Source organism: Manis javanica, chromosome X (genome assembly GCF_040802235.1).
Source record: "Manis javanica isolate MJ-LG chromosome X, MJ_LKY, whole genome shotgun sequence".
In the NCBI taxonomy this organism is placed as follows: Eukaryota; Metazoa; Chordata; class Mammalia; order Pholidota; family Manidae; genus Manis; species Manis javanica.
Genome location: NC_133174.1, coordinates 12,960,474 through 12,973,315, shown reverse-complemented (window position 1 = coordinate 12,973,315; position 12,842 = coordinate 12,960,474). Strand labels below are relative to the sequence as shown.

Below are 12,842 nucleotides of genomic sequence, written 5' to 3'. Positions count from 1 at the left end.
AGATGTGAGGAAGGCACTTCTTTACCTTTAAAAGTCTCAGGTTCCTCCTTGTAAAATGAGGAAGTGGATCATATCAGCATTTCTCAAAGGTTACTGTGCTTATCAGTCACTGAGGATCTTGATTAAATTCTGATCCAATGGGTCTGGGAAGGGCCTGAGATTCTGCATTTCTAACAAGCTCCCAGGTGAAGCCAGTGCTGCTGGTTCATGGATCCCACTCTGAGCAGTTGGGTTTTAGATCATAGAGCAATGGTTCTCAACCCCAGCTATATGTTGGAATCATCTGGGGAGTTTAAAAAACACCCATGCCTGCCTTCCACCCTCAGAAATGGTGATGTCATTGGTCTGGGGTGCAGGGTAAGCGTCTAGATTTTTAAAAACTCCTGCATGGATGATTCTAATATGCAGCCAAATTTGAGGACCAGTAGGCTAAAATTAGACGATGGCTCAGGGTCTTTCTGATAGATTGCTTTTTAAGATTGGCTATATATTAGAAATATCTGGGGACCTTTTAAAACCTAATGTTGTGTCAAAGTGGCCTTCTGGGGTGCTGGAAGTACTCTATATTTTCATCTAGGTGGTGGTGATATAGGTGTATACATTTATAAAAATTCTTTGAGCTCAAAATGTAAGATGAATACACTTTACTGTATGTAGGCTACACCTCAATAAGGAGCATATTAAAGTCAATGCAAATGCTTGCATCTACTCCAGAGAATCCAATTCAGTTGGTTTGGGGTGGGAGTCTGGCACTAGTGTTCAAGTGCTCCGAGGTTTCTAATAAATAGCTGGTGTTGTCCACCACTGCTCTTCCACTCCCTGTTACCTCCCCTGGGATGGAAGGCTCCACCCAGCAGAAGTAACTAGAGGATACAAGGCAACCTCTTTACGGCTGAGCCTAGTGAATGGGAGACCTGTACTAGGGGTCTGCACAGGCCCCCAGGTGATACAGAGAAAATTTAATTTACACTTTGCAAAGCACTTTTGCCACAACTTAGCCAGATAGGTTGCCACGGTATAGAATTTAGGGAACCAGAGTCTCAGAGAAGTTGGGTGGATTGCCCAGAGGATCTCTCTGACTGCTAGGAATCCTTTGTCCACACTGCTGTCCTGAACCAACTAAAACTGGACCCATTAGAGGCTTCCCTGGGTGATAATTTGTTGCCCCTTGCAGTTGCCCCTCTCCCCAACGCAAAAACTGGTGGATCTTGTGCCAGATAGTAGATGAGTTCTTCTCAACTTCCCATGCCATGAAAATACATGGGCCTGAGAACTTCATCCCCACCCAAGACTAACTGAATCAAACACGGAGGAGTAGTCCGTAGAAATCTATTTTTTTAAAAGTCCCCTGGGTAATTCTTATGCACAGCCAAGGTTGGGAACCAGTGGGCTAAAGCAGCATTGAGGGCATAGCTGATTTACAAGCTGAGGACTATACCTTTGGCCCCAGCTTGCTTCACTTTTTTTCAGTCAACAGACATTTCTTGGTTACTCACTACGTGTGAATTAGTACTATGCCCTGCTATAGCAGTATAAAACTGATTCAGATAGATTCCTGTGCTCATCAGTTTTGCAAAAAGTTTATGTATTGTTAACTCCAATTAAAGATTTTCTTAAAACAAAATTCAGTAAGTTGAAGGGAAAAAAAAAAGGCACTGTGATTTACCTTTCCCTGCCAATATCACACTGCACATAAATGAGCTAAATTGGAAGTTTCATGGAAAGGAAAGCTTATTTAGGACCCATAAAGACTAGTATGAAAATTTGCTGAAATTAAACATTCCATTATACAAATCAGTAATAATGACCTTTACACATTTTTCAAATTTGGATCAATATGCAGAAGACTTTAATTGTAAATGACAGAATTATGTGCTATGGTTGCAAAAACACACAAAAAAAACTTGAACATTTTATTGTCATTGGTAAGTTTAGAGCTGCTTTTCAATTTATGCTGTACCTTTTTGAACCCAATGTTAATACTGAGTTGACAGGAGAGTTAGTGAATCTGTTATGGACAGACATAGTTCTGAAATGGATATGCTTTAGCCACAAAACCCAATCAACTGTTCTAAAAATGATGAGCCAGTTTTGTCACTGTGGAATCTGAATATTAAAGGAAAATGATATTTTGGTATTGAAATCAGTTTTTAGAATACTTTTAAGTATGTTTGGAACAGTTTGGGCATGTGATTCTACTGTTTTGAGAATGAATTTTATAAAATCTGAAACAAAGCAGAAAAGATTTATAGTCTGTGGAAACCACAGTTGGGTCACAGGGTGTACAACTGCTCCCCTCCCCCCCAGAACCACATAGAAGTGCTGTAAGATCCCCTCAACTGAGTGGTAAATGATAAGGCATAGAGCCTGCAAGCAGCAGTGAACGAATGAACCAGAGGTGGGAATTTATGAAAGAGCATTCTTCTTGGCTGATTCCTCTCCAGGGAGGAGGTGGTGAAAGTGGGCAGGGGCAGGGGGGCCGGTGGCAGATGCACAGAGGGTATGCTGTGGCAGGTCCCTGATGGAGACACACAACCTTGGTGGCATCAGATGGTTACCAGAGGGGGAGATTAGCCTCTCTATCATGGATTTTATTCTCACATACATCTCTCTGATTCTTTCCTTTAGTGAACTGCAGGATCCCGTTGTGTGCCTTGCTGGCCATCCACATAGCCCACCCTTCTCTTCTTCCAGCAATTCCATTCCAATTGCTCCTCGGGCCACTACTTTGCCCCAGGTCTCCAGTGCCTTCTCTTTTGCTGAGACTCTAGTTCATCCACCTGTAATCCAGAACCCTCCCTCTCCAATAGGGGTGATTCATCTTCTTTCTCCTCAGCCTTCAGCTCCTACAGCTTCCAGCCCTTCCATTGACATGCCCCCCCAATCTGAAAGTGTCTCTTCCCCTATACCCCAAACTGATCTTTCCCTCACCCTGCCACCTGTGAAATCCTCACTTCCCTCCCCTACCACGTCTGCCCCTGTGAATGTCATCATGACCGGCACACCTCCTGACAAGACAGGTAACTATGGGGAGCCAAGCTGCTCTTACGTCCGTTGTGATTCTGGCTATCTGAACTGCAGCTGCCTGTCTGTCTGCCAAATCAACACACCTATAACCAGACCACATCGAGCCTTTCTTTTTATGATGTCTGCCCAGCTTCTAAAGTTTTCCTTCAGGCGTTCATAGAACAAGATATGGCTGACCGACTTTTGACCAAGAAAGTTGGAGAAATCTCATTTTATGAAGATGAGTTATTTTACAGGTTTCTTTCTCCTACAAAAGGTTGTTAGGTCACTGTTTTCAACATTCGGAAGAGAAAACTTTTGAACTGTTAAACACAGTAACTCCCTTTAGACAGAAATCAAAAGAAAATATTGATGTTCTTGAAAATCACTTAGTCACAGAGTGACAGAGCTGGGATTGAGCCAAGGTAGCCACAGCAGGGGAGAAACATTCAGAAGAACTCGGCATGGGTGTTCACCGGCCCTCCCAGGCAGCATGATCTGGGATAAGCCATTTAACTCCTAACTCGGCCTGCTCTACTTAAAGATGGACAAAATTGCACCAAGTGCATGAGGTTTGGAACAATGGCATATGTGTGAATGCCACGGTAACTGCAGAGGGCTCCCTGACACAAAGTAGGCTTAACAGAAGAGGGGAAGAGGCAGAGAGAATTCTGTATACTCTCTGGAGTTTCAGTTCAGTGGGTTAAGAGTCAGGCCTTCCTCTAGGATTCGCAGAGTGAGAGGCAAAGCCAATTCTTGGTGACCTGAGATTGGAGCTCAGGTTGTAGTCCCCACTTCCTCCACCACAGTGTGAGTATCCCCAGGAGACTAGGGAGTGACCTGCCGAATGACTTGCTATTTCTTCAAATTTGCACTGCTCTCTCAAGTTATCTTTTAAATATATATGGCCATTTTAGGCCAGATTATAAACTCACTGGGACTTCCGTCAAGAAGGTTCAATGGCAGATAAAGAATAAAGTGAAATTGTAGTGTATTAACCTGGGCCTAAAAAGCCCACCTTTGCAAAGCTATCCCCATTGACTCTTGGAATCAACCTAACAGGCTACACAGAAAAGCCAGCAAGGTGGCCTCCTGTGTCTATGCTTCTACTCCCAGGGCTTCAGTTTCAGCCAATAAGAGAACAGAAGCAAAGTGACATATGCATAAAAGATGTGTTGAGGTATTATTTGGTAGCTAAAAAGTAGATATAACTTAACGGTTCCACAGAGTGGAATGATGAAATACAATATGCCACCTCAACACAATGACTTATGCAGCCATGCATAAGAACAGCTAGACATAAACTTGGGGGCATTTTTCAAGTCTTGAGTGGAATAAAAGTAACACAACAATAAATAGCTTGCCATGTTCATAACAGTATATATAACACATGGATAAAGATTAGTTGGGAATATACAAATTAAGAAATTGAATGTTAGGTGGTAGAATTAAGAGACCTTTTGTTAGACAGGCTTTGTATCATTGTTTCCCAATTAAAAACACTATTGAAAATCAGTTTACAGCTGGTAATCCAGCTATTAACTTCATAACAATCTCTTTTCCACAAAAGAGCTTCCATTTAACCACATAAAATTCTGTACACATGATATAAATACAAGTATATTTCTGCTTATACAAACCTACACTAAATATACTGATGTACTTTTCAATTTTTTTTGTTAGGTTTCTTGAAATATAATTTACCTACAGTAAAATTCACTCAGACTTATGGATGAATGAAGTTTGTATAGTCCTATGAAGTCAGATAAATACCCACAACCATATAACCGCTATCATGATATATAACATTTCCACTATCCCCAGAGTTCCCTTGTATCCCTTTGTAAGTCAGCTCCTACCCACTACCTCCAGCCCCTGGCCACTTCTGATCTGTTTTGTTTCCCTATACTTCTGATTTTCCTAGAATGTCATATGAAGAGAATCATACAGTATATAGCCTTCTGAGTCTGATTTCTCTGACTTAACATAATACATTGGAGAATTGGAGGTCTACCCATGTTTGCATGTATCAGTAGCACATTCCTTTTTTTACTGAATAATAGTCCATTGTACAGATGGACCGCAGTTTGTTTATCCATTTTCCAGTTGATGGACATTTGGGTGGTTTCCAGTTTCGAACTGTTATGAAAAGGCCTCTATAAACATTCATAAAAAAGTCTTAAGACATGTTTTCATTTCCCTGGGGCAAATACCTAGGAGTAGGTTTGCCAGGTCACAGAGTCTATGTATGTTTACTAATTAGTGATTTTTCCATTATGTGTTCATAAAGTGACTTGGCTTTTTGTTATAGAAATTGTTCACACCAGCAGCATCAGTGTTTCTGATCTTGAGAACCAAGTGTCCCAGATGGAGCAGGCTCTGTCCTTAGGAAGCTTGGAGCCTAACCTCGCAGGAGAAATGATAAACCAAGTCAGCCAACTCCTTTGCTCCCCTCCCACCCTGCTGGTTCCTCTAGCCCAAAGGTATGACTTAGCTAACTGATGTGGTAATGAGAGGGGACCCTCTTTATGATAAAGGTGCTTCTTAAATGGTTAATTATAGCCAAGTATTTTTCTCCTATGTATGAGGGTCATAATGATTTGTGAACTTGCTACTCGGTGTACCGCTTAGAATGGGGAAAACAAAGTGGGAGTGCTGAATTTGAATTGCCTCTTATCTTTACAGATTGCTAAAAGTAGTCAATGACATTGGCTTACAGCTGAATTTTTCAACCAAGGCCATAAATCTAACATCCCCTTCTTTGGCTCTGGCTGTGATCAGAGTAAATGCCAGTAATTTCGACACAACTACCTTTGCTGCCCAAGACCCTGCCAATCTTCAGGTACATCCTTATTGTGGAAAAAAACTTTTCTTGTATATGTATATGATTGTAGTCCCTGCATACTTCATGACTGAGGCAATTACTGCTGATAGTCAGGGGTGATGTTCAAAATATTTAACATCTAGAACAATGAGGCACCACAGAATAAAAAAAAGGACATTGGTCTTGGCTGGAGCAGGATCTGAGAGGTCCTTATTGCATCCCCAGTTACTGGATTGTGGAAGTTTTGAGGTTGCAGTGGGGGGTGGTGTCCAGCAGAAGGTTCTAGGCAGTTGAGAGAGCAGGGACATAGGTACTTATCAACCCATTTCAATGTTTTAACAAGTGTTAGGACTACACTGGTGTGAACAGTGGTGCTTACTATCAATCCTGCTTCTAGTGTTTTCTATTCACCTATTAGAGGGACTGGGGGCTGGCAACACCCAAGTGAAACCAATTCTTGCCTTTTATCTTTTAGATTCTTCCCTTTACAAGTTTAGTGTATGTGGTTCTCTGAAGCCTTTGCCCTAACAGGTCACCAGGGTGGTGTCTCTGCTGCTGTGGTCTCCCTGTTGTCTGTAGTTATCCTCTACTCCCCCCACCCCCTCACCCCCAATACACACACACAGCTTTATTGAGATATAATTGACATACAATATCCTTCACTGACTGTTACTGTTTATCCTTAAAATGTTTCCTTTCCTGCTCTGAGGTCTCACCTTCCTATTACATATCCTGTCTGATTTCATAGCAATCAGAGAAACAAGAAGAACTGATTTAACAAAGATACCACAGAGAGATGCCCTTCTGGGATCCTTAATCTTAATTAGTTGTGTTTTCCATCTTCTAATTATACTAGCCCCAGACATTTTTATTTTCTTTTACTTGATTTACAGGTTTCTTTAGAAACTTGGGCTCCTGAGAATAGTATCGGCATTATTACTCTGCCTTCATCACTGATGAGTAATTTATCAGCTAATCATATGGGGCTAGCTTCCAGGATCCAGTTCAACTTTTTTGAAATACCTACTCTGTTTCAGGTAGAGTTGCTCCCAACTGCTTTTGGCTTAAGCTTTATTTGAGATGGGGGAGGTTTGTTTCTTTCAATCCTCACATATCCTTAAGCCTGCTAAAGTCAAGGAAGTTGTTGAAAAGCTACAGTTTATTTTTAAATAGGCCTAATGATGCTAGTGGTAAATGATAGTAACTGATACTTAAGCACTATCATACTAAGCACTTAGAAATGTTAACTCTAATCCCCTCAACAACCTCCTGAGAGAGGAACTATTATCTCCATTTTATAGATGTGGACATGGAGGCACAGAGAGCTTAAGTAACTTACTCAAGAACACAGCTTATATGGCTTAATACATGTTCCCTTTATGATTCATGAAGTTCCCATTGTGTCAGTCTGTGGAATTTAACCCAGTATGCAGAGCATTGTATGGTGGAACAAGCTCTGCTTCTAACTATCTCTGTGGGACAGTCACTGTACTCCCTGACCCTAAATTTCTGACCTAGGTTGTAAAACACACAATGTAGACTAAATGGTCCTTAGGGGCCCTTCTAGCTCTAAAACTCTCTGATAACATTTCATTTTCCCTTGCCATCTTGTTGATTCTTTGGTGTGCTAGGACCCTGCTCTGGAGAACTTTGCTCTGATCAGCTACGTCATATCATCCAGTGTTGCAAACCTGACTATCAAGAACTTGACAAGAAACGTGACGGTTACACTAAAGCACATCGACCCAAACCAGGTGGGAGGTCTGTCTGGTCTGTTCATTGACCAGAAACACCTTATGCAAACAATGTCTGTAAGATTTGGCTTGAAAAAAGAAGACCCAGCAAAACCTTCAACTTGGTTAGGGCAGCATGTAAGACTAGAATCACATAGTCACTCCGCTGGGTTTTAGCATGCCTAATAACTGACCACCGAATTTCCAAGAAGGAGCAGTGCAAAAGCAAGCTCTTATCAATTGCTGTATTTCAGTGCATTTAGGTCTGTGGCTGTGGGTCTGACTCTCATCTCCAAAGAGAAAACATCTCAGTTTAGTTCACATTGAGCATCATCTATGACCTCATACTCAAAGTGTGGTCTGCAAAGCTACAGCATCAGCATTACCTGGGAGCTCGCTAGAAATGCAGACTCTCAGACCCCACCCCAGACCCACTGAACCAGGATATACATTTTCAAGGCCTCAAGGTGATTCCTATGCATGATTGCTGAGTTTAAGAAGTGCTCACATATATGAGACTCACTTGCATCTAGGGACCAGTATAAAATTAAGAACTCTCTAAAAATCAAGAATGAGATTCTCAAATAAAAAAAATCTTAGGTTTTTTTCCCCCCAATTGCTTTTCAGTTTTTTCAGTTCAGCAAATTAATTATTTATAATTTATCTTTCTATTGCAGGGTAACTTAACAGTGAGATGTGTATTTTGGGACTTGGGCAGAAATGGTAGGTTCCAGTTATACCTTTTGTAAAGTCTTGAGTGGGCAGGGGGAAGGGGAGTGGGGTAGAAGGGGTAGCCTTGTTACTGGGACAGATACTCTTCCTGATGCTAACAGGTGGCCGAGGGGGTTGGTCATCCGATGGTTGCTCCGTCAAAGACAGGAGGCTGAATGAAACCGTCTGTACCTGCAGCCACCTTACAAGCTTCGGCATCTTACTGGTAATATATATCCCCACACTACCTGGCCTTAGATTCTGGGTCTGACAGGTAGCTGGGCATCACACCATGATGTCATATGTGATGGATAACTTTGATAGCTCAGTGATATGATGATATTGTGGCAAAATTATAGACCCATGAAATTACTCTTCTAATAAGCAAATGCACTTGAAGGACAATACTTGAACACAGAAGTATTTTTTCCCATTCTGTTTTTATAGTTTTTCTCTTAAATATCTAGGAGGACTAGGGAATTCAGATTAAAATGGCTATAAAAATGACTTAGTTTGTAATATACTTTAAAATTTTTATAAAATATATTGACATAAATTATCTCACTTAATCTCCCCAATAGTCCTACAAGATAGGTAGAGTGGGACATTGTTATTGTCATTTCAATAAAGTCAGAATTAAGATTCATTTGTTAGGTGATTGTCCACAATCATAGAACTAAGAAATGTAAGAGGCAAAGGCCAAATTCAAGTCTTTAGGTTCCTAGCCCAGTCCTTTTCCAGTGCACCAAAGTGCAGTGGTCAAGTACATGTTTTGGAGTCAGCCAGACCAGAATTTGGACCCTGGCTCCCACTTTTTAGCTGTGTGACCATGGCCAGATTACTTAACCTCTCTGGGTCTCCGTTTTCTCAGTTCTCATTATCTTTACCTGATGATAATAATTGTTCCTACTTTATAGGTTTGTTGAATGAATTATGGATGGGCAGTTAGAACATTCAATAAATGTAAATCATGACTATTTATTTAAAAATACCTGGTCTTGAAAGCACTATTTTATTTTCCAGGACCTATCTCAAACATCCTTGCCACCTGCTCAGATGATGGCTCTGACATTCATTACATATATTGGTTGTGGGCTTTCATCAATTTTTCTGTCAGTTACTCTTGTAACCTACATAGCCTTTGAGTGAGTATCCACAACTAGAAACCTGGATTATAGGATGCAGTGCTCACCTCCATTGCCAAAATGTATTATTTAAGTGTGCTCCTTGGTCCACCTTATCGTGTACACTCATCTAGTGGGGGCACCTATATGTAAAACTTCATGGGACTTTTTGGTTTATATCCTCACTTCCTTCCACTAGTTTATGTATTTTCTGAAGGCAGGGGCTGTGTCTTAATCATCTTTGTGCCCTAGAATGATGCCTGGTACCTAGCTGACATCAAGTGTGAAATGAAAGACAGAGGCAGACCCCAAACCCACGAATTTACAATCTGAAATTGACCATAGCTCCCTGCACAGTGTAAGAGCTGTGCCTCATATGTTAAGTTTGTGAGTTACTGAGGAAACATAAAAGACTAAATATATTAACAGGTATGGGGATGAAGAATGAATGTTATAAAGCCTCACTGAAAAATATAAATACTCAATGTGGCTATGCAGGTCAAAGCAAGAATGACATTCCAAATCACAGCATCTCCTTCTTGGCTTACCAGAAGGGTCCCTTTGGTCACTTTTTGGGGGGATTTCAACAAATTATGTTGGAGAAGAAGGAAACAGCCACTTTTATTGCATAAACTAAGTGAAACAATATGTAAATTCTGGGGTTTAGATTTTAGACATTGATCAGGAAATGTACAAAATTACTCTCAGTGCTAAACTTAGGGTCCAGCTATGACTACAGATCTAGTGGACCTTTGGAAATATTATTAATGAGACTAAATTACTATAGAGCCAACCATTACTCAGCATGATTTCACCAGATCTAATTTCACACACATAAACATGTATATGTCATCATTTCGCTGTATTTTCCTATGTCTGTTTCATTTAGCTAGTTCAAACTCTTCTTTCCATAATCTCATTTTAACTAATAACGTAAGATAATGGGATAATCTGGCTATGTTTTGAAGATCTGAACATAGGAGCCTATTGTACGAGAAGCAGCAGCAATGCTTCTCAAAGTAGTTTGAAAGAAATGAAGTTAGGTGCTCAGTAGCTTCCACCAGAAACTATTTAAAAGGATGGGTCAACAGTCAGCATGTAAAAGGTTCCAGAAATATAAACATGAATTTTTCAGATGGTTTGTGTTTAGATTTTTGCTTTGTCACTGTTACTGTTGGTTTTAATGTCTACACACATAGACACACACACTCAAAGAGAGGAAATTTATACATCTAGATGTTTACCAAAGAATAAAAATAAATTGCTTAGATCAGGTATGCTCACATAAGGGTTGGCAGAATGTGGTGCTAGTTCTTTTCTTGTCCTTTCCTTTTAGAAAGATCCGGAGGGATTACCCTTCCAAAATTCTCATCCAGTTGTGCGCAGCTCTGCTCCTGCTGAACCTGGTGTTCCTCTTGGACTCATGGACTGCTCTTTATGACATGCGAAGCCTCTGCATCTCAGTGGCTGTATTTCTGCATTATTTTCTCTTAGTCTCATTCACATGGATGGGCCTGGAAGCATTCCATATGTACCTGGCCCTTGTCAAAGTGTTTAACACTTATATCCGAAAATATATCCTTAAATTCTGCATTGTTGGTTGGGGTATGTATATTTTTCTTGCAGGTTGCCTGGGCTTTCTCTGATTTTTCTCCAGTGTTTTGATTATAATCAGGTAGAGACAATGATTTAGCACATCACACCTGGAAGGTTTCTAAAACAGCTTTGTTCTCCTTACATGCTGGAGGGCCCAAAGAGCAACTTTGTCGAGTCTTTCTAGAACATTTGTATATTTCCTCTGGATAGGCTATGAATATAACCTCTTTGAGGTTAGGACTACAAATCCTCTTTTTATCTCCAGCAGCTAGAACTGGGGCTGGCACCCATAAGGTGCTTAAGAAATTGAAAAAGTTAGCTTGGTGACAACGAGGTCAAACTCTCAGTCCCCAAGCTCCCAGCTAGCCTCACTGTATTCTGTACCTCCTAGATAAGATACACATGCATGATGGTTTGCTCGGAGGGGCAGAGTGAGAGGATATGTAGATGTAACCTAGTATAACTTCGTCACCACACTGGCACAATAGTTCAGATTGTGCCACTTGGCAGTGGTAGGTCATAAAGTCTTAGATGCCCCAAAGATCTTAAAGGTCTCTGATTCAACTCCCCACCAAATGTAGAAGCCTCAACTGGACTTATCTTTGACTAAACACAATCTAACTTCTGCTTGAACACTTCTATTATTGAGGAATTTATAGTCTTTTTAAATAAATTTTAAAGATCTTTTTGGCTTTATTCAATGATTCATGAATCAGGTTCTGGTATAGCAGATAGAAAGGTCTGAGGAGCTGTACAAAATGAAAGACTTTTAGGCCGAAGGATGCAGAAACAAGGAAGTTATACAAGGCAAAAAAAAGTAGATTGGTGGTGGCAAGGTCACTCCTTTAGGGGATGGCAGGGGTCTATGAGGCTGATTACTTAGCTAGTGCTCATCAGGCAAATCCTGAGTGACTGGTTTAAGATTGCATTTCTGGGAGGGCCAAAACTGTTCAGTCTCAGTCTGGTGATGTGGGACTTAGCATAAGCAACTTGATTTGGGGCCTGTTGTCTTGTTTTTAATACCTTACAAGGCAGCCAGTAACCATTTTCTAAAGCACTACAGTTCTGTTTTTACATTAAGTTCACTTGGCTCTCTGGTGGCACTTAACAGGTGTCCTTAGTTTTGCTCTCTCAGGCAAAAAAATAATAAGCTAACACCTCTTCTGCTAAAAAGTCTTGTAGATAATCTACAAGCAATAGATAACACTATGTATAATGCTCTATTTTAAATGTATTTTCATACAAGCAATCCCATGAAAGACAAGCCAGTGAGGTTAGCATGACAGTTATTGCCAATGGCAGGTAAAGAAACCAGCTCAAGGCGACGACATGACTGATCCCAATTTACACAGCTTAAGCATAGCCAAGCCTGGCTTTCTGATTTTTTTATGCATATCCCTTCCCCTGTACTACAGCCTCCATCTCTCCCAGACTCTCTCCTTTTTTTCAGGCTAAATGTTCCTTCAAATACTCCCTACACATCAGGATTCCAGACTCTTTACCACACTTGTCACCCCGCCTGTCATATCTTTGTGCAGAATAACAAACAGAACAGCACCTTTCCAGAAAGATAAGTCACTTCTCCCAGAAAAATCAGTCACTGCTTCTGACATTGGGCATGGATTCTGTCATCTTTGTAGAATCCTGAAAGGTTGCATTCCCTTGTCAAGGACAAGCGCCACACCCCCAATATTTTGTTTTTAGGAAAATGTCTCACTAAGGAAGTCATCATATGTCACTGTCTCCGTATGGTACAAACATAAAATAATTAAATGATATATTATGTTTGATTGTACCAGGCACCCAAACCTATCTGTGAGAAGGAATTGTTTTTTACTTACCAGAGCC

General features: G+C 40.7%; 1 protein-coding gene and 1 long non-coding RNA gene across 8 annotated transcripts in view; one reads left to right on the top strand and one right to left on the bottom strand.

The window, feature by feature from the left end:
• Positions 1–12,842, bottom strand: part of LOC108407539 (uncharacterized) — a 146,902-nt gene that overhangs the window by 114,003 nt on the left and 20,057 nt on the right. The gene's annotated exons all lie outside the window — the stretch shown is intronic.
• Positions 1–12,842, top strand: part of ADGRG2 (adhesion G protein-coupled receptor G2) — a 110,822-nt gene that overhangs the window by 87,711 nt on the left and 10,269 nt on the right. For all 7 annotated transcript variants that reach the window (XM_073227611.1, XM_073227614.1, XM_073227613.1 and 4 more), the window contains 9 exons: positions 2,629–3,020; positions 5,318–5,489; positions 5,692–5,848; positions 6,724–6,867; positions 7,462–7,584; positions 8,241–8,286; positions 8,397–8,500; positions 9,298–9,419; positions 10,735–11,003. In XM_073227611.1, the coding sequence (XP_073083712.1) occupies positions 2,629–3,020; positions 5,318–5,489; positions 5,692–5,848; positions 6,724–6,867; positions 7,462–7,584; positions 8,241–8,286; positions 8,397–8,500; positions 9,298–9,419; positions 10,735–11,003 (1,529 nt within the window). The remainder of the gene's footprint in view (positions 1–2,628; positions 3,021–5,317; positions 5,490–5,691; positions 5,849–6,723; positions 6,868–7,461; positions 7,585–8,240; positions 8,287–8,396; positions 8,501–9,297; positions 9,420–10,734; positions 11,004–12,842) is intronic.